Here is a 22,774-nt window from a genome sequence, read left to right on the forward strand (position 1 = left end):
TAATCCAGATCTTCACGCGTAAAATGGCTGTTTTGAATCACACACTATCCTTTACGCCTGAGCTTGTAAACTGAAACTATAGACATCCACATTCAAACAAACACTAATATTTATTACAGTAATCAGTTATTCATCCCGAATCGGCACTATATTTACAAAAGTCTATAGTATGACTGTCAATGTAAATGATTTCCAATGTTGCAATATCAACGTTGCTGCTTTGTGTAAGTTAACGTCACAACTGTTACCATTACCATGACAACTCATCAATACTTTTGCGACAATGCTATGAAATCTTCCGTCATTTTCTCACCATGATTCCTCAAACAGTAATCCTTCACAAGCCAACAGTAAGTGATAATTGTTTCACTTGTTACAAGATACATATTTGATTTTAATTACATGTGCTGTTGTATATTTCCATATATTTTCACTTTATATATACACTTTAATATTTTACTTTATATCATCTGAGTTTGGTTCACAATATCAGACTGCTACAAGACTCTCTGGCATCTCGACAGATGGTTGTCAGTTGACAGTAAAGAACCGATAATCCTTGCAGGAATAACAAATTTCCGATCTAACCATCCCCTAATTAGCTGACTATTACAACTCTCAAAAGCATGGTTGTACACTTGGTCCAGTAAAGTCATATTTGGCAGTCGCGCAATTTCGCTTGTCACTGGAAATTTGGTCCGGGAAGTAAGCTAGGCCGTGTCTCGCTTATCACAAGTTGGCACGCGAAAAGGGTGCCGGGAACCAGCTTAGTACCGGAAGCAGAGTCTCGCAAGACTAACAGGCCCTATAGGTTTCAGTTTGTGCTGTATTCATGACGGTCCATGTTCTACCATCTTGATACTCTACATCAGTGGGCCGGCCTCTGCAACAAACGGTCACACAATTGGCATCATCATTGCCGTCAGGTAATCCAATTAAATGCAACACAATTTCACTGCAGCAGATAATCGCTGCCTTCGCTGTATCATGAATTGTCCACAACATCTACACCTCTGCTGCATCTTCTTTCACATCTTGGTCCTGAGACAGGGAGTATGTGGAAAGCAAGGGAGCTTGGTTCTGAAGCAAAACCAAAAAACATTTCAGCCAGTGGGAAATGAATCGTACAAAATCCACTTCATCATTTGAGTGAGTGAGCATGGTTTTATGCCTCATTTAGCACAATTCCAGCAACATCACGGCAGGGAACACCAGAAATTGGCTTCACACATTGTACCCATGTAGGGAATCGAACCTGGGTCTTTAGCGTGACAAGCAAACGCTTTAACCACTAGGCTACCCCACTTCAAACTGTTCCTGGCTAATGCCTATTTGTTAGCTTTCTTCTAAGCAGTATTCTGATATATTCGTTCATTGTAAATGATTGAGTCTGAGCACCACAAACATGTGATTGACATAATGAGCATTGATCTCAGTTCCTGGGATATTATGCCTTGCATCAGCTGATTCCACCAGCCCAACCACCACATCCATTAGATGCCTCTTACGACAAGCACTTGTTGCTGAAGACAAATTCTAATCTATACCTTCATGAGGATCACTAAAAATCACCATGACACCTAGCATACCTGTTTATTATCTGACACTCACACAAAGTCCTTAAAACTGTATCTATTTGTTCCCTAATGTCTAATGTTTCACTAAATGTGCGAAAATATGACACATTTTCCTCTCAAGGATTATTAAAAGCAACAACCAAGAGATCCTGGTATGACAAAGGGAGAGAACTCAAACCTCTCAAATACAGAAATACTCACCGGTTGTGCTGCTCTCTTGACGATATAGTCATAAGCCCAGTGGTGCATCTGTAACAACATTCAGTCATCAAAAACATAGGACTATTTCTTCTATGAACACCAGACATATCTAAACAGGGCTACAGATAAGGGGCGTACAGGTGTAATGTACACCTCAAAATCAATTAAGTACGACATAATATAAGATTTCAAGCGCATCGTGTATGCACATAAATGCCTTTGTACGTCTAACATTTAATTTCCGTGCGTATCGTGCAAATGGAAATCTATTTCGGATAAATAATTGTCAAGTTTCTTTTGCGAAACACGATTTTACACATGAGGAAACCCCAACAGTAAGAATCCCTTGTGTTGCCATGCAACGATATGTGTCACTATTTTTCGATTGGCTAAAAACTACACTGTTCCTATTTATATCCAGTTGGACCTGACATTTCGCGCATCACACGGTCGCTCTGTTATTTCTCACGTGTCTTCGAATACAAATACTGTACATGGTTGGAAATAGTGATCCATGAATCGTCCAGACAAACCACATCACCAACTCACTCACACAAAAACACGCCAGTACTCCTTCAAAATTGTAAGTACACCTCCACTTGCAATATGATGCGTAAGTATACTCACACCCCCAAAAGTTATCTGGAGCCCTGTCTGAACATTTATCATGTTCTTAGAATAATCTCTTCAATATGTGCAAATATGGCAAAAAGTAGGGTGTCTACACATTTTGGTTCTGGACGTCATAGGCTCTGACGCTGATGGTGTTACTTCACCTTTAGCTGACTGACTGACTGAGTTTGGTTTTACGCCGCTTTTAGCAATATTCCAGCAATATCACGGCGGGGGACACCAGAAATGGGCTTCACTCATTGTACCCATGTGGGGATTCGAACCCGGGTCCTCGGGCGTGACGAGCCAACGCTTTAACCACTAGACTACCCCACCGCCTCTACTTCACCTTTAGCAATGACAAAAATGCAAAGTAGGTATACGAACTGATCATCTCACATTGCAGACAATCAAACCTGTTTTGACACGCATATTATCTACGACCAGTTAGTTTGAAATTTTGTTTGTCGTTTAATGCCATGCTCAGCAATTTTCCAGCTATATGATGGCAGTCTGTAAATTATCAAGTCTTGACCATAAAATCCGGTGATCAACATCATGAGCATCTGTCTATGCAGTTGGGATGTGACATGTGACAGCCACATCATAAGCCTGACTGCCAGATCCCATCAGTCGCCTCCCGGGTTTTACACAATGCATGGGCTGCCCAAGACCAATAGTCTGTAAACAATCGAGTCTGGACAATACAATCCAGTAATCAACAGAACTATGGGATACGATGACATGTGTCAACCAAGTCAGCGAGCCTGACCACCCGATCCCGTCAGTTACAACAAGCATGGGTTGCTGAAGATCAATTCTAACCCGGATCTTCACGTTTAATTTTAAATGATAGCAGACACAGAACGAGGCGGGCGAGTTACCTTGACCTGTGTGGGGAGAGCCACGCCCTGGACTCGCTGGAGCTGACCATGCTCTGGACATTCCACCGAATGGATCTGAAATACCAATTACAGTAAACCTTTACAACAAACATGAAAGCTCTGCTGGCTACCTGTCAAACGGTGGATTGAGTTTAAAGAGTATTGCCCCACAAGTGTGTGTATGGTAGAGCTCCGCAGTAGATGCAAAACTGTGTCTGTGTGTATGTAACTGCAAGACCTTGTCTGTGTGTATGTACCTGCAAGACCGTGTCTGTGTGTATGTACCTGCAAGACCTTGTCTGTGTGTATGTACCTGCAAGACTGTGTCTGTGTGTATGTACCTGCAAGACCTTGTCTGTGTGTATGTACCTGCAAGACTGTGTCTGTGTGTATGTACCTGCAAGACCTTGTCTGTGTGTATGTACCTGCAAGACTGTGTGTGTGTGTATGTACCTGCAAGACCGTGTCTGTGTGTATGTACTTGCAAGACCTTGTCTGTGTGTATGTACCTGCAAGACCTTGTCTGTGTGTATGTACCTGCAAGACCTTGTCTGTGTGTATGTACCTGCAAGACCTTGTCTGTGTGTATGTGCAAGACCGTTGTCTGTGTGTATGTACCTGCAAGACCTTGTCTGTGTGTATGTACCTGCAAGACTGTGTCTGTGTGTATGTACCTGCAAGACAATGTCTGTGTGTATGTACCTGCAAGACCGTGTCTGTGTGTATGTACCTGCAAGACCTTGTCTGTGTGTATGTACCTGCAAGACTGTGTCTGTGTGTATGTACCTGCAAGACCGTGTCTGTGTGTATGTACCTGCAAGACCGTGTCTGTGTGTATGTACCTGCAAGACCTTGTCTGTGTGTATGTACCTGCAAGACTGTGTCTGTGTGTATGTACCTGCAAGACCTTGTCTGTGTGTATGTACCTGCAAGACTGTGTCTGTGTGTATGTACCTGCAAGACCTTGTCTGTGTGTATGTACCTGCAAGACTGTGTGTGTGTGTATGTACCTGCAAGACCGTGTCTGTGTGTATGTACTTGCAAGACCTTGTCTGTGTGTATGTACCTGCAAGACCTTGTCTGTGTGTATGTACCTGCAAGACCTTGTCTGTGTGTATGTACCTGCAAGACCTTGTCTGTGTGTATGTACCTGCAAGACCGTGTCTGTGTGTATGTACCTGCAAGACCTTGTCTGTGTGTATGTACCTGCAAGACTGTGTCTGTGTGTATGTACCTGCAAGACAATGTCTGTGTGTATGTACCTGCAAGACCTTGTCTGTGTGTATGTACCTGCAAGACCATGTCTGTGTGTATGTACCTGCAAGACCTTGTCTGTGTGTATGTACCTACAAGACCTTGTCTGTGTGTATGTACCTGCAAGACCGTGTATGTGTGTATGTACCTGCAAGACCGTGTCTGTGTGTATGTAACTGCAAGACCGTGTTTGTGTGTATGTACCTGCAAGACCGTGTCTGTGTGTATGTACCTGCAAGACCATGTCTGTGTGTATGTACCTGCAAGACCTTGTCTGTGTGTATGTACCTGCAAGACCTTGTCTGTGTGTATGTACCTGCAAGACCGTGTCTGTGTGTATGTACCTGCAAGACCGTGTCTGTGTGTATGTACTTGCAAGACCTTGTCTGTGTGTATGTACCTGCAAGACCTTGTCTGTGTGTATGTACCTGCAAGACTGTGTCTGTGTGTATGTACCTGCAAGACCTTGTCTGTGTGTATGTACTTGCAAGACCTTGTCTGTGTGTATGTACCTGCAAGACCTTGTCTGTGTGTATGTACCTGCAAGACTGTGTCTGTGTGTATGTACCTGCAAGACCGTGTCTGTGTGTATGTACCTGCAAGACTGTGTCTGTGTGTATGTACCTGCAAGACCTTGTCTGTGTGTATGTACCTGCAAGACTGTGTCTGTGTGTATGTACCTGCAAGACCATGTCTGTGTGTATGTACCTGCAAAACCTTGTCTGTGTGTATGTACCTGCAAGACAATGTCTGTGTGTATGTACCTGCAAGACCTTGTCTGTGTGTATGTACCTGCAAGACTGTGTCTGTGTGTATGTACCTGCAAGACCGTGTCTGTGTGTATGTACCTGCAAGACCTTGTCTGTGTGTATGTACCTGCAAGACAATGTCTGTGTGTATGTACCTGCAAGATCTTGTCTGTGTGTATGTACCTGCAAGACCGTGTCTGTGTGTATGTACCTGCAAGACCTTGTCTGTGTGTATGTACCTGCAAGACCATGTCTGTGTGTATGTACCTGCAAGACCTTGTCTGTGTGTATGTACCTACAAGACCTTGTCTGTGTGTATGTACCTGCAAGACCGTGTCTGTGTGTATGTACCTGCAAGACCGTGTCTGTATGTACCTGCAAGACCCTGTCTGTGTGTATGTACCTGCAAGACCTTGTCTGTGTGTATGTACCTGCAAGACTGTGTCTGTGTGTATGTACCTGCAAGACCATGTCTGTGTGTATGTACCTGCAAGACCTTGTCTGTGTGTATGTACCTGCAAGACCGTGTCTGTGTGTATGTACCTGCAAGACCATGTCTGTGTGTATGTACCTGCAAAACCTTGTCTGTGTGTATGTACCTGCAAGACAATGTCTGTGTGTATGTACCTGCAAGACTGTGTCTGTGTGTATGTACCTGCAAGACTGTGTCTGTGTGTATGTACCTGCAAGACCTTGTCTGTGTGTATGTACCTGCAAGACTGTGTCTGTGTGTATGTACCTGCAAGACCGTGTCTGTGTGTATGTACCTGCAAGACCTTGTCTGTGTGTATGTACCTGCAAGACAATGTCTGTGTGTATGTACCTGCAAGACCTTGTCTGTGTGTATGTACCTGCAAGACTGTGTCTGTGTGTGTATGTACCTGCAAGACCTTGTCTGTGTGTACCTGCAAGACCATGTCTGTGTGTATGTACCTGCAAGACCTTGTCTGTGTGTATGTACCTACAAGACCTTGTCTGTGTGTATGTACCTGCAAGACCGTGTATGTGTGTATGTACCTGCAAGACCGTGTCTGTGTGTATGTAAACTGCAAAGACCCGTGTTTGTGTGTATGTACCTGCAAGACCGTGTCTGTGTGTATGTACCTGCAAGACCGTGTCTGTGTGTATGTACCTGCAAGACCTTGTCTGTGTGTATGTACCTGCAAGACCTTGTCTGTGTGTATGTACCTGCAAAGACCGTGTCTGTGTGTATGTACCTGCAATACCGTGTCTGTGTGTATGTACTTGCAAGACCTTGTCTGTGTGTATGTACCTGCAAGACCTTGTCTGTGTGTATGTACCTGCAAGACTGTGTCTGTGTGTATGTACCTGCAAGACCTTGTCTGTGTGTATGTACCTGCAAGACTGTGTCTGTGTGTATGTACCTGCAAGACAATGTCTGTGTGTATGTACCTGCAAGACCTTGTCTGTGTGTATGTACCTGCAAGACCTTGTCTGTGTGTATGTACCTGCAAGACTGTGTCTGTGTGTATGTCCCTGCAAGACCTTGTCTGTGTGTATGTACCTGCAAGACTGTGTCTGTGTGTATGTACCTGCAAGACCTTGTCTGTGTGTATGTACCTACAAGACCGTGTCTGTGTGAATTCACCTGCAAGACCTTGTCTGTGTGTATGTACCTACAAGACCGTGTCTGTGTGTATGTACCTGCAAGACCTTGTCTGTGTGTATGTACCTGCAAGACCGTGTCTGTGTGTATGTACCTGCAAGACCATGTCTGTGTGTATGTACCTGCAAGACCATGTCTGTGTGTATGTACCTGCAAGACCGTGTCTGTGTGTATGTACCTGCAAGACCGTGTCTGTGTGTATGTACCTGCAAGACCATGTCTGTGTGTATGTACCTGCAAGACCTTGTCTGTGTGTATGTACCTGCAAGACCGTGTCTGTGTGTATGTACCTGCAAGACCATGTCTGTGTGTATGTACCTGCAAAACCTTGTCTGTGTGTATGTACCTGCAAGACCTTGTCTGTGTGTATGTACCTGCAAGACCTTGTCTGTGTGTATGTACCTGCAAGACTTTCTCTGTGTGTATGTACCTGCAAGACCTTGTCTGTGTGTATGCACCTGCAAGACCTTGTCTGTGTGTATGTACCTGCAAGACCGTGTTTGTGTGTATGTACCTGCAAGACCGTGTCTGTGTGTATGTACCTGCAAGACCGTGTCTGTGTGTATGTACCTGCAAGACCCTGTCTGTGTGTATGTACCTGCAAGACTGTGTCTGTGTGTATGTACCTGCAAGACCTTGTCTGTGTGTATGTACCTGCAAGACCCTGTCTGTGTGTATGTACCTGCAAGACCCCGTGTCTCTGTGTGTATGTAACTGCAAGACCGTGTTTGTGTGTATGTACCTGCAAGACCGTGTCTGTGTGTATGTACCTGCAAGACTGTGTCTGTGTGTATGTACCTGCAAGACCTTGTCTGTGTGTATGTACCTGCAAGACCATGTCTGTGTGTATGTACCTGCAAAACCTTGTCTGTGTGTATGTACCTGCAAGACCTTGTCTGTGTGTATGTACCTGCAAGACCTTGTCTGTGTGTATGTACCTGCAAGACTGTGTCTGTGTGTATGTACCTGCAAGACCTTGTCTGTGTGTATGTACCTGCAAGACCGTGTCTGTGTGTATGTACCTGCAAGACTGTGTCTGTGTGTATGTACCTGCAAGACCTTGTCTGTGTGTATGTACCTGCAAGACCATGTCTGTGTGTATGTACCTGCAAAACCTTGTCTGTGTGTATGTACCTGCAAGGTCATTGCGGCCCAGCACACAGCTTCAACTTCAAATGCCCTCATACAAACTCATAACTTTTGGCTACAGATCATTTCACTTTGCAGCAGCAACTCTCTCCCCACAGAACCATTTCTTCATGTGAACTGTTCAAATGCAAACTCAAAACCCACCTTTTCCCTGATACCTGCCAAAGTTTTCTTTGTTCTGTACACTTGCTGTATATTTTACAGTGGTGGTCACTTGAGTTATAACAATATTTGCCGGGAAACCTCCACTCACCGCTGTGACACTGAACCGCCCGATGTGGCTGGTACTCGATATAAGTGGCCCCCGAGACATGTCGATGTGCTCGCCCATCTTGTACAAGGTCACCTTTGTCCCTGTGTCGGATTTGGCTGCAATCTGTGGTACTTGACTTTTCTTGAACAGATTGTCTTCAAACAGCCTCTCGGCCACTGAGGCGTCGACCTCGAGGCGTTCAAACTTGAGGTCTTCTAGTCGAAGTTTGTATGCAATACGGCTGAGGCAGTTCAGTTCGACCTGGAGCATACATTCCAGTGGCAGATCAGTGAAATACTCACAGATGACATCTGACATGTGAGTGAGTGGGGCTTATCCACAATCTCTGGTCGGGGAAGATGGGTGGGTGAGATACTGACAGGGTGAGTGAGTGAGTGAGTGAGTGAGTGAGTGAGCAGGTTTGACAACACATATCCAACTAGGTTTGACTTTCAAAATAATTCTAAACAACAATAAACTGTGATGAGTTTCTAAACAACAATATACTGTGATGGGTTTCTAAACAACAATATACTGTGATGGGTTTCTAAACAACAATATACTGTGATGGGTTTCTAAACAACAATATACTGTGATGGGTTTACATATTGGGTTCCACAACAACAAAATTGCAGTGATCATTTCTGTAAACTTGGGGTCCTGGGTCCTCAAGAAAAAATTGCAATCATTTTGGTAAACAACAACAACAACATCAACAAAACAACAACAGGGCAGCGGGGTAGCCTAGCGTTCCCTCGTCACGGGATTAAAGCGTTGCCTCGTCACGGGATTAAAGCGTTGCCTCGTCACAGGATTACAGTGTTCCCTTGTCACGCCATAGACCTGGGTTCAACTCCCCTCATGGGTACAATGTGTGAAGCCCATTTCTGGTGTCCCCTGCCATGATGTTGCTGGAATATTGCTAAAAGTGGTGTAAAGCTAAACTCACTCACTCACTCACAGCAACAACAACAACTTACTGTGGTGGGTTTCCAGTCATGCAGGCTCAGTTTGATGTCATGTACAAAGCTTCCACTCGATACTGAAACAAAACAAACATGACACTCATGACAATATTCGGCGTGATCATTCATAGAAAATACATCTAAATCCATCACCTCATGCCAACAAACCGCCTGAGACACCCAGTCTCGTATAATCATAATATTACAGGGATGGCCTAAGCCGTGATATCGAGATTTTCTTTCACATAATTTAATAACATGTCATTACTTTTTGTCAAGTGTGAATATATATCACATTATCATATTTGCGTTCACACTATATTTTACATGCCATATTCATGTTTCTAAAAGTTCCTATTAAACCAATCGAGCTTAAAAAATATACAACAGGTTTATTCTCAACTTCTTTGGGAGGTGAGGTGAGGTGAAATTGGGTTTTACGTCGTGCTTGAGAATATTTCGCTCATATGACGATGTGCATGCGTGTGTATGTGTATGTGCGGCTGCTTGTACTAGCCCAGACTTAGCTGGTTTTATAGTGCTAGCCACTGAGATACCATGCCGCAGTGAAGCATGAATACCCCACTCACACACGTTATACTGACGCCGAGCCGACCAGTCCTTATTGTACCAATTAATGCCGAGCGCCAGGCAGGGACCAACAAGTACCATATCTTAATGTCTTTTGGTATGATGCGGTCGGTGATCGAACCAGCGACCTTCCGCTTTCCGGGCGGACTCTCTAACCACTACACCACGGAGGCGGTCAACTGTAGAAGGCATTGGGAGGCATGTAGAAGTTGAAGCAAGGATGACAATATGTGGATGCACAGCTTCTTTCTCTCACCATATATTGTAGAAGTTGAAGCAAGGATGACAATATGTGGATGCACAGCTTCTTTCTCTCACCATATATTGTAGAAGTTGAAGCAAGGATGACAATATGTGGATGCACAGCTTCTTTCTCTCACCATATATTGTAGAAGTTGAAGCAAGGATGACAATATGTGGATGCACAGCTTCTTTCTCTCTCTCACCATATATTGTAGAAGTTGTGATAATATATTTCGCTGTAAGGGGTTGTTTGCAATGTTTAATATACAGAGAGATCCTCTTGAGACAGAGAGAGCGAGTGAGCTGAATTTAGCCGACTCCAAGAGTACTTGAGACAGTAATTCATAACATAAACCTCCTTTGAACACAAACACATCTCAGCTTGATGGCAGTAAAAGCAATGAGCGTGTGAGTGTATATATGGTGTTACGCCGCTTTTAGCAATATTTTAGCAATATCACGGCGGGCGACAGCAGAAATGAGCTTCGAACCTTGTACTCATTTCATGAGTGAACACTTCAACCACTAGGCCACCCTGCAGCCCTAAAAGAAACACTTAAAAACACAACTGGGATGCTATGCAAACCCTTGATTAAGAGTTTCTCCAACCAACTGGATGCACATCTTGAGTGTGAAGATCAGGGTTAGAATTGATCTGCAGTAACCCATGCTTGTCGTAAGAGGCGACTAACAGGATCTGGTGGTCAGGCACGCTGACTTGGTTGACACGTCATCATATCCCAATTGTGTAGATCGATGCTCATGCTGATGATCACTGGATTGTCTGGTCCAGGCTTAATTATGTACTGACTGCCGCCTAATAGCTGGAATATTGCTGAATGCAGCATCAAACAACAAACGAAATCAGAGCGAACTTGAGTCAACTGCTGTTTACAAGCGTGTGAGAACATACAGGGCTTGTTATAAGGAAATGAAACCTATCTGCAACTACTGCAACCTTGTGCAATACCATTCTTGCACCAGAAAAAAACAACATGTTGAAAAAACGTATAAACTTAAGAGTTTTGTACGTTTTTGATATTGAAGATTTAGAACAACATTATTCTGGTTCTGATGAGATCATTTTATCTTACTTCATAAAATGTCATGACATTTGGGACCGTTCATAATTTATGGTTAGGAGAGGTAATGATGACTTTTATGGAGAAGTGTGTACAATGTGAACTTTGTACACATGTACTGGAGGGCAGCAATTGCTGACCCCTCAGTACATGTGTAAATAATTGCTGACCCCCCCAGTAGATGTGGAAATAATTGCAGACCCCCCCAGTAGATGTGTAAAAAATAATTGCTGACCCCTGTACACAAATGTACAAAATTGCTGACCCCTCAGTACATGTGTAAATAATTGCTGACCCCCAGTACATGTGTAAATAATTGCTGACCCCCCCCTCAGTACAGTACATGTGTAAATAATTGCTGACCCCCAGTACATGTGTAAATAATTGCTGACCCCCAGTACATGTGTAAATAATTGCTGACCCCCAGTACATGTGTAAATAATTGCTTACCCCCAGTACATGTGTAAATAATTGCCGACCCCAGTACATGTGTAAATAATTGCTGACCCCCAGTACATGTGTAAATAATTGCTGACCCCCAGTACATGTGTACATGTGTAAATAATTGCTGACCCCCAGTACATGTGTACATAATTGCTGACCCCCAGTACATGTGTAAATAATTGCCGACCCCTACATGTGTAAATAATTGCTGACCCCTCAGTACATGTTGTGACCCCTCAGTACATAGTACAAAATTGCTGACCCCTCTCAGTACATTGTAAATAATTGGCTGAAATAATTGCTGACCCCTCAGTACATGTGTACATAATTGCTGACCCCTCAGTACATGTGTACAAAATTGCTGACCCCCAATAGATGTGTAAATAATTGCTGACCCCCAGTACATGTGTAAATAATTGCTGACCCCCAGTACATGTGTAAATAATTGCTGACCCCCAATAGATGTGTAAATAATTGCTGACCCCCAGTACATGTGTAAATAATTGCTGACCCCCAGTACATGTGTACAAAATTGCTGACCCCCAATACATGGGTACATAATTGCTGACCCCCAGTACATAATTGCGTGTACATAATTGCTGACCCCCAGTACATGTGTACATAATTGCTGACCCCCAGTACATGTGTACAAAATTGCTGACCTTCTACTTCCCCAGAACAAAATGGGTGATTCCATGTGTGTACAAAAATTGCTGCCTTTAAAATCGTGATTCCCCGCCCCTTTAAAATCGTGCGAATGGCTCCTAACACAAATAGTCATTCAGTCTGTCCATGTAGTCACAGCAAGATAATTCCTCATCATTCTGTTTTCAAGGTGAAATGTCTGTTCATTCAAGAACAAAACCTTAACAAGTGAAAACTTGGTTGTTGTGTAGTTGATAAAAGATGCTCATCATCATCATCATCATCATCATCATCATCATCATCATCATACGATGTTACAACAGTAAACACAACCTACCGGATGGTTTAGGAAAGCTGACCAGATCCACGTTTACATCGGCCTTAAAGGCTGTCTCCATCACGTGACCAAGCATGAAGGAACAGGTCCGCCAGAAAGCCTGGAGACAGAGAGAGTGAGTGAGTTGGGTTTAGCAGACTCAAGATTTCACAGTGTAACACATTAACATATGATTAATGTGGAGGCAAAATCCCAAAGCAATGCAGGTCTTATAAAACCATGATCAGTATAAATTTAATGCTGTCACACCCCGTATCATTATAAGGGCAAGTACGGGATTCAAACCACATGATGATCCTGGAAACAAAGGGAGACAACCTGACCTTAGAAATAGTCCAACATGTTTCTAGAATTAAACTCCCTATTTTGAGTTCTAGCACCAAGGTACTGTAGATCATCTAGCACCAAGCTACTGTAGATCATCTGGCACCAAGGTACTGTAGATCACATGTATGTGTAGTCAACGAAGGGGGAAGTCACTCGATGACAGATGTTTGGACTGACAGAAAATAGTATACATCACCTTATTGAAAAAAATAACAGCCAAAGTTGAGTACCCTCAGTCCTTAAGTTTAAAAGAGTGAAAAGGGTCTTGTGCTGCTCTTAGCAGCATTCCAGCAAGATTATGAGACATTAGTAATGGACTTTACACATTGCACCCATGTGGGGAATCAAACCAGGTTGTCTGGTATGATTAGAGAACACTTTATCCCAAGGGTTCAATTTTTTTTAACCCCCTGGCTGCCACAGGGACATATATGTCCTTCCCCTTCAACCCTCAATTTGAAGTCGAATAAAAATCAAGAAAGTAACTTGTCCTGACTAATTTTCCACTTGCCCTTGATTTTATGACATAATTATGATGATGTAATTAAGAAAGAAAAAAAGCTACATTTTGAGCAGATATGAAATTAAATCCAAGTTTATTTGCAGTTTGAAACCGTAAGTGGAAATTATCTAGTAGCCCACGGACAAGTAAGATATCATTATTTGATTGCCCGAAATGAAAACTGACTTGTCCCGGGCGTCGGGTGATGGGATATTTGAACCCCTGTATCCACTAGGCTACTCCTTTACCATGTTTATGGGCTCAAATAAACATTTTAAGAAATAGGTCTTATATCCAAAGGTAAATCACGGCAAAATATATAACACATGCCGAGTTAAACAGTTAACTTAACACCCACAAGTTTTCTAAATTAAGGTGTTTAAATACTGTATCGTATATATTTTCACTGGGTGCAATTTTTCGCGGAAAGTTCACAAAAGACCTATAAGCGCAGTAGTTTTTTCGCGCATGTCAAACACCTGAGTGGTGGTGTCCATCACAAAGTTTTCACAACCCATAGACATGCAATGATCAAAGCTAGCCGCCATAATTTAATCGTGTTTACTAAAACAATCAGAGAGAGGTGGGATTATACTTGTGTCAACATTGTGATTTGTGACTGATGTAAGTGAGCTTCGTTCATTTTGTGATTACGGGTAATCAGCTATCAATTAACTGACAAACTGATATTAAACATTTGCTGATTGTGATCGCTATTACTAGTAGACTAGTATGTGCCTCTATTCCTTTGTAGATTGTTTTGATGTTGTTATCTGAGAGAATAAACAAATTGCATGTTGTTCCTACTTGAGTATTTGTCATGACTTGACCATGAATATTTCGCTTGGTATGATTATTGACGCACAATCATTTTGCGCTAAAAGTGCTAAAATTAATCCCGCGCAAAAATAACTACGATTACAGTATTACTTTCAGCTTAACAATAATCCTAATTGCATCAGTACTAAGTGCAACTCACATCGTTGAGTATCCGCGGATCCTCGTCACGGAAGTGCAGAAACTGAACCTGACAGTCCGCCTCAAGAGGCCGATGCATGTCCCACGGTTGACCATTTACCAAGGCCAGGGCTGACCGGGTCATTAGCAGTTCCTGTATATCTGGAGATTCACGACATATTTCAAAGGGTTTATACTGACAGAAAGACAGCAGAACGAAATTTTCAAACAAAGCTCTGATGGCCTTTTACAATTAGGATTTACAAAAATATTATAAATTACAAAAATTCAATCAGTCCTAAAAAATATGGGGATGGCTAAAATAATTAATAAACAGAAATAATTATTAATGATTATCGATATGAAAATTGTGTTATCGATACTATCGTAAATTAAATTTTGTGACAGAAAAAGTTTTCATTTTCTCACACAATATGCAAATTTAAGACGTTATTCTTGGTCTGCCTCCTAATTTTGTTCAGGAATCTGTTTTGCAAATAATCCATACTAAAGCATGCTGACTCTCACCAGCAATGTGAATATATTTATTTCTTTTGAACATGTTTGGCAATTTGCTCAAAGTTACGTCTCTGATATTTATCAATAATCGATTGATATTTTGTTAACGATTATTGATCTGTATGATCTATGTCGATAGCTAGTCCTAAACAATATGAAAGAAAGGGAAAATATCTATTAATTATTCATCATCACTATTCCACCGTATGGCTGACAATAGATTACAGGTAAAACTCTGGGTGTGCTTACTTCACATTTAGGATGTTATCGTACATCTCAGTATTAATGGGGGCGGTGGGGTAGCCTAGTGGTTAAAGCATTTGCTCATCAGATGGACTGACTGACTGACTGACTTTAGTTTTACGCCGCTTTTAGCAATATTCCAGCAATATCACGGCGGGGGACACCAGAAATGGGCTTCACACATTGTGCCAATGTGGGGAATCGAACCCGGGTCATCGCCATGACAAGCCAATGCTTTAACCACTAGGCTACCCCACTGCCCCTCATCACATGGAAGATCAAGGTTCCCCACATGGGTACAACGTGTGAAGCCCATTTCTGGTGTCCCGTGATATTGCTGGAATATTGCTAATATCGGCATAAAATCATACTCACTCACACAGTATTAAATGTATCGTAAAAGTTTACTGAAAATGTATTTAGCATTAATACAGTCTAAGTAAACTTAGGCTCAGTTACACTGCTATACTGAGTCTAACAAAACCTAGTAGAAGGTCGCGTCAGGTACCCTTTGAGCCACCTATGACCGTCCAATCAAATGCAAGACGGCCAAACGGATTTAACCAATCAGACAACGACTACTTGTAAGGGTTCGGCGGGACTGACAAAACGGTTTTTGGATTTTCTCTTCCCTGGTCGCTGACACTGATCTGTCACTAAACGAAAATCCTCATAAAACACAGACATTTGACCTGCAGTATATACGCTTATGGGTTTCTAATGACATGGTTACTATTTGCTTATATTTTCGCAAGATGACATCCTTGAATATTGACAAACAACGCTATTTTCAGCAACTGTTTACTCATTGCGTTTATCACTCGGGAGCGATCGTGCGGGAAATAGCATTCGGAATCGTTCAAGTTTTTTAGGTAAAGGTTCAAACGGTATGAGCGAATGTTAACTTTCGCGATTTGGTAAGCTTTGATTGGTCAGTCCAAAAGGTTAGCTGACACAACCTTCTACTAGGTTTTGTTAGACTCACTATAGCAGTGTATCGAATAACACTGAGCCTAAGTTTACTTAGACAGTACACCAGTGTAACGAATAACACTGAGCCTAAGTTTACTTAGACTGTACAGCAGTATAACGAATAATACTGAGCCTAAGTTTACTTAGACAGTATAGCAGTGTAACGAATAACACTGAGCCTAAGTTTACTTAGACTGTACAGCAGTGTAACGAATAACACTGAGCCTAAGTTTAGTTAGACTGTACAGCAGTGTAACGAATAATACTGAGCCTAAGTTTACTTAGACAGTACAGCAGTGTAACGAATAATACTGAGCCTAAGTTTACTTAGACAGTACAGCAGTGTAACGAATAATACTGAGCCTAAGTTTACTTAGACTGTACAGCAGTGTAACGAATAATACTGAGCCTAAGTTTACTTAGACAGTACAGCAGTGTAACGAATAATACTGAGCCTAAGTTTACTTAGACAGTATAGCAGTGTAACGAATAACACTGAGCCTAAGTTTAGTTAGACTGTACAGCAGTGTAACGAATAATACTGAGCCTAAGTTTACTTAGACAGTACAGCAGTGTAACGAATAATACTGAGCCTAAGTTTACTTAGACTGTACAGCAGTGTAACGAATAATACTGACCCTAAGTTTACTTAGACTGTACAGCAGTGTAACGAATAATACTGACCCTAAGTTTACTTAGACAGTACAGCAGTGTAACGAATAATACTGAACCTAAGTTTACTTAGACAGTACACCAGTGTAACGAATAATACTGAGCCTAAGTTTACTTAGACTGTACAGCAGTGTAACAAATAATACTGAGCCTAAGTTTACTTAGACAGTACAGCAGTGTAACGAATAATACTGAACCTAAGTTTACTTAGACTGTACAGCAGTGTAACAAATAATACTGAGCCTAAGTTTACTTAGACAGTACAGCAGTGTAACGAATAATACTGAGCCTAAGTTTACTTAGACTGTACAGCAGTGTAACGAATAATACTGACCCTAAGTTTACTTAGACAGTACAGCAGTGTAACGAATAATACTGAGCCTAAGTTTACTTAGACAGTATAGCAGTGTAACGAATAATACTGAGCCTAAGTTTACTTAGACTGTACAGCAGTGTAACGAATAATACTGAGCCTAAGTTTACTTAGACTGTACAGCAGTATAACGAATAATACTGAGCCTAAGTTTACTTAGACTGTACAGCAGTGTAACGAATAATACTGAGCCTAAGTTTACTTAGACAGTATAGCAGTGTAATTTGCTTAATAATACTGAGCCTAAGTTTACTTAGACTGTACAGCAGTGTAACGAATAATACTGAGCCTAAGTTTACTTAGACAGTATAGCAGTGTAACGAATAATACTGAGCCTAAGTTTACTTAGACTGTACAGCAGTGTAACGAATAATACTGAGCCTAAGTTTACTTAGACTGTACAGCAGTGTAACGAATAATACTGAGCCTAAGTTTACTTAGACAGTATAGCAGTGTAACGAATAATACTGAGCCTAAGTTTACTTAGACAGTATAGCAGTGTAACGAATAATACTGAGCCTAAGTTTACTTAGACAGTACAGCAGTGTAACGAATAATACTGACCCTAAGTTTACTTAGACTGTACAGCAGTGTAACGAATAATACTGAGCCTAAGTTTACTTAGACTGTACAGCAGCGTAACGAATAATACTGAGCCTAAGTTTACTTAGACTGTACAGCAGTGTAACGAATAATACTGAGCCTAAGTTTACTGAGACTGTACAGCAGTGTAACGAATAATACTGAGCCTAAGTTTACTTAGACTGTACAGCAGTGTAACGAATAATACTGAGCCTAAGTTTACTTAGACTGAGCAGTAATACTAAATAATAATTTACTGTAATATATTAAAAACATCATTGGCAAGACTGACACAGAAGAGGCAGGAATTGAATTTTAGATATCTTATGGATCATCACTTTATGTACCGAAAACGAATAAATGCAGTCACAAGTTCAGATCTAACTTTGTGCATTGTGTGAGTAAACTAAAACTATATTTCATCACAAAATCTATGTACGATATTCTCAATACCATAATTTTCCTATCGATAATCGTTCATGATTTCTTTCCAGTCACAATATTTCTGATTATCAATCTTTTTAGCCAGCCTAAACATGCAGAATAACTAATTGCATTATTACTTTTATTAATAATCAGAGGTCCAGATAAGATTTAGCTCATGTGGGTACTGTACTGGACCCACTGTATTTTTTTGGAGTGGGTATTATGAATGTTGAGTGGGTATTTCATTTTCCTTACCCACTGCTTTCAAATATGTGCGTATTTCAGTCATTTTACTCACCTAAGTATTATGTCATTGAGTAAGTTTACTAAGCAGGTATGTTTTGCCTTATGTCATACCTAATCAAAACCAACTTATATATAATGGAAATTATTTCATCAAAAATCACTCATCCTATACTGACAATACAACACTAGTCCTATACTAACAGTACAACTTGATAGCAATCGATTTCTTTTTCATTCATGGCGATTTTTATAAATATATTCCATAAGCATTTGTTTCAAACTGTTTGTGTATCTAACATTTTAAATCGCGTGGTTGGTAATGCTAAACAATTATTTTTCAATGCGCCAATTGGAAATTTTCTATGCCTATTTTACCTGGATCGCCCAGCTTATCTGGGCCTCTGAATAATTGATCATAATAATACATTTTATTAATTATTGATATATCAATATGTCATGCAGCATATTGAGAACCTATTGAAACTCAAAAGAGCCAAATATCTAAGAGGCTTTTATAACATTTTTTCTATGTTCAAATAGGAATTTTGCACGAATCTATCTGGAAAAGGAGGAATAAAGCCATCATCCACATACGCATGGCACAGTTGAAGGGCGTGGAGAGGCCTCGGTTCATTACAAGGGAGCAGTCATCAGGGGGGCCGACATACTCCACCTGAATCTTCTCAATCCGCCTGATCAGAGACAGTTGCCTCTTTTTTTCTTCATCAAATATTGCATTTCTTTTCTTCCTGATTTCAGCATTTGATAACTTGGTCTGTGCACAAAAGGATCCTGAAACGAAAATTAAATTAGGGATTAATCAGACATTCAGATACATTGCATATGTGTAAGGGTGTTCAGCTTGACCTGAGCTACTGTACATATGCATGACCCGGGAGGTCAAATGGCACAAACGGCAGGTCGAGTTAATTTCATAAAATGGGGGAGCAGCGAATGTTAATAATGCCTAAAAGCCCGAATCGGAAACATTAAACTATCTGTAGCTTCTTTTTTAAAGAAAGTTAGGACATTGCTGACGATTTCTCGACACTGAGATGTCAAGCGGCGACCTTGTCTCGGCTGTTTGGTCATGTTGACAATCAACTGACAAAGGTGCACCCCTTCACAATAATAGACCCAACCAGTTGTAACACGGTCACGCAATACACTTGATCATTTAGAGCTCCTCATGTAGGACCATTATAAATATTCATCGTATTTCAAGAAACTGGAAAATATATACTGGCTAGTGAACAGTTATGGCCAATACATCAGTATCACACATCTGCAGTTCCGGTCAATTACAATTCCCGTACTTTTCCCCCCACGGTATTTGACAACAATAAACATCATAAAGCCTAAAGGACAACAAAAGAAATTTTTTACACAGTAAGTATCATAAGAGAAAAATGAAAGATAATGAACCCTCTAACAAAACTTTAACTAAGTCAAGGGAATGTCCATGACCTATGTAATGTTTGTAATAGCAAATTCAAGTTCACAAGTCATCAAATTATTAATTGTTTCATTCCCTATCAATCTACTGTAAAAGAAACACTCAAATAGTCACACAATTAATTATTCAAGGTTCCTGAATGATATAAATATATATATATTATTTCACGAGTGGCATGAGAAATTCCAAATGGCGATAACTGTTACAGTTAGTTGTGAGAAAACATTTATTTATACTGCAATGATTCCCTTCCGCCATGTTATATAAAAACATGATCGGCGGCAGTGAACAGGCTAGACACATTGGTTAATAGCTATTTAAGTATCATGATTAATTTTGTTTCATTAATTTAATGAGCGGCGGAGTAATTGTGTAAATACCGCTAAAATATTGCGATAACTGTTCGGTCGGCAGTATACTTAATACATGCCTGTCCAGCATATTGACAATCCTTAAAGGTCACATGCAACGTAAAACACAACTTTGCAGATTCTGATACCTTTCACTATGGACTTACAGATACAAATCTTCAAAAATGCAAATTCAACGTTTAAAGTTGAAAAATAACGACAGGGCTCCAGATAATTTTTCAACATGAGGGAGTACGTACTCCTTATTTGTTCAATATCGGAGTACTGGAAAACTTAAGAGTACATTTAGAATACTGAACGGAATTTAATGGCGTATCAGTAATCTTGTGTTTTGTTTCATATATGCACCACAGCATTGCTAGTCTTGTGTAAATAGGTCAATAAACAATAAAACAATACTTTTTCATATATGTACGTCCTAACACCGTACACCATTGCTGTGGTGCGTATCTGCTACGTTTTCTAATTTATTTCCTACCGTATCGTGCATGTTTTTTATCTGAACATACGCCGATACGGCCCTTATCTGGAGCCCTGTAACGCAATGAAAAAAACCCCTCAAATCAGAGTTCAAACGATTCACCCCAGCTTGGGGTGAAAAGTGGTTTCAACAGCTGTGCTGCGCTCATAGCGCATGGGCAGTGAAATAGGTTCATGCAGCTTGGAAGCGGGTTGTCCGGATTTAATATAAGGTCATGAGCAGGAGTAGTCTAATTAAAACAAATAGCAAATAATCTACTCATTACATAAAGAACCTTGTTAGGATCTAGATCTACTCAGCTATGTGTCACCAGTGAGGCATTCGACATTTCAAGATGGAAAACCTTCGCTGGCAGTGAATACTCAGTGAAGGCTTTGATGTGAGCTATTTTTCTAATGTTTTGTTGATATTTCACAGGCACGGGCTTTTTATATGTTATGACAGTAGATTACCGATTTAACTGTTTATATAATTTCATTTGTCTATTTCACCACACGTTCTTCTTACCAAGTCACTTTCTCAGTTGATATAGATATGTCGTTGTCACAGACAAAACTCAATGTCTTGTTTTATTGACACCTATGTGTCTGCCTGCCTGTCTGCTAATGACAATCTTCAATACACAACTTCGATCACTGACCACATGAAATTTGAACTTAACACCTATCAGGCCATACACCATAAACAAAACGCATTGATTTATGGCCCGAGATCAGTCTCTGTCATATTATGTAATTACACAGACAGGCAGGTGTGATACTTGTACACATAACATGTTATGATGTCTGTTGATTGCAAAATCTTATTCACAAAAATTGAGCATGTATTTACAAAACCCAACATCTCTATATACACACACACAATGAGCCATAAGGGCATCGGCAAATGAACCAGGCAGTGGAAGTCCTCGTTACACTTGAGTGCACACCCACCCGCTCTGACTGGGTTCGGTATCCCGGCTGCTTCGTTTGTTGGGAAGTAAACCCAAGTACAAAATATTGCACTTTTGATTTGCGATTGTACGCTTATAATTTTGTTTATATGTCTTTTCATAATCAGTAATGTATATTATTAGAGGTGTGACGATACAGAAATTTCATGATACGATACGTATCGCGATATTAGGGAACGATACAATTCGATACGATGCATATCACGATATGTAAAAAATTGTATTTTGATAACAAGAAACAGTGTAAATTTTGACATAACTGTAAATTTCTTGTCAAAATTCACAATTTTAAGGTCAACGATACATATCACGATACGGAGAAAAGTATCAATATATTTATAGTCAGAAAAAGTATCACTTGTTTGAGTGGCATTTTAACGATTATCGATACTACAATACTACAATATATCTTCACAGCTCTATATATTATATGTCATGAATAAGTGATAATTGCGTTTTAATTATGTTTGATTTTTTGGTTGCATGTGACCTTTCACTAAAAATCTCTGTTTAAAGTATATTTTCTGACAATCAGTGATCAAACAGAGAAAATAAATACACTGACACATGTGATCATGGTGATGGTTGTCTCTCCTGAAATTCAACTCGCTTCATAGTTGAGACTTGATGCATTTCATTTTGAAAGCATCTTCAAGACTTCATCCACATCCCTAGACTCTTTGTGTAAACATGCAAACATATGCCAAAAGTTTTCACCCATTTCAGTTTCTAGCACTAACTGGGGTCATTCAGCAAGTGGTTTTGTGACCACCCTCCAGAATTCAGCACCACAAATTACATTTTTACATCACATCACGATGGATTGATTGTGTTTTGACAGCGACAGCAGTGGCTAATTGATGGTCAAAACCAGAATCAAAGATGCAGAAATCAAATTGTAGTGTCTAATCTGCATTTAGAAATGATACTTGGTATTCGTGCGACTAAATGCTTACTAGACCATCGTTTCCGCAGGTAAGTATTCCTTAGAAGTAACTGTGCTGTTCTGCACGTGTTGGTTGCCATTTTCGTTGCCGGAACTTGGCTGTCAGATGAGAGTTGTCTACTCTTGCCTCAAGCCG

At 40.7% G+C, this 22,774-nt stretch overlaps 1 protein-coding gene across 1 annotated transcript; it reads right to left on the reverse strand.

Annotated features, from left to right (window-relative positions):
- Positions 1 to 91: 91 nt before the first annotated feature.
- LOC124262628 (39S ribosomal protein L39, mitochondrial-like) lies at positions 92 to 22,770 on the reverse strand. Its single transcript, XM_046697134.1, has 9 exons — positions 22,649 to 22,770; positions 19,027 to 19,224; positions 14,422 to 14,561; positions 12,614 to 12,713; positions 9,287 to 9,348; positions 8,307 to 8,567; positions 3,275 to 3,349; positions 1,779 to 1,826; positions 92 to 1,080 (listed from the first exon to the last, which is right to left on the reverse strand). Exons 1-9 carry the CDS (start codon positions 22,716 to 22,718, stop codon positions 1,006 to 1,008), a joined length of 1,029 nt encoding a protein of 342 aa, XP_046553090.1. The 5' UTR covers positions 22,719 to 22,770; the 3' UTR covers positions 92 to 1,005.
- Positions 22,771 to 22,774: the final 4 nt, after the last annotated feature.

The sequence above is a fragment of the Haliotis rubra genome, unplaced genomic scaffold, assembly GCF_003918875.1.
Source record: "Haliotis rubra isolate DU_JTF1 unplaced genomic scaffold, ASM391887v1 Scf848, whole genome shotgun sequence".
Taxonomy (NCBI): domain Eukaryota; kingdom Metazoa; phylum Mollusca; class Gastropoda; order Lepetellida; family Haliotidae; genus Haliotis; species Haliotis rubra.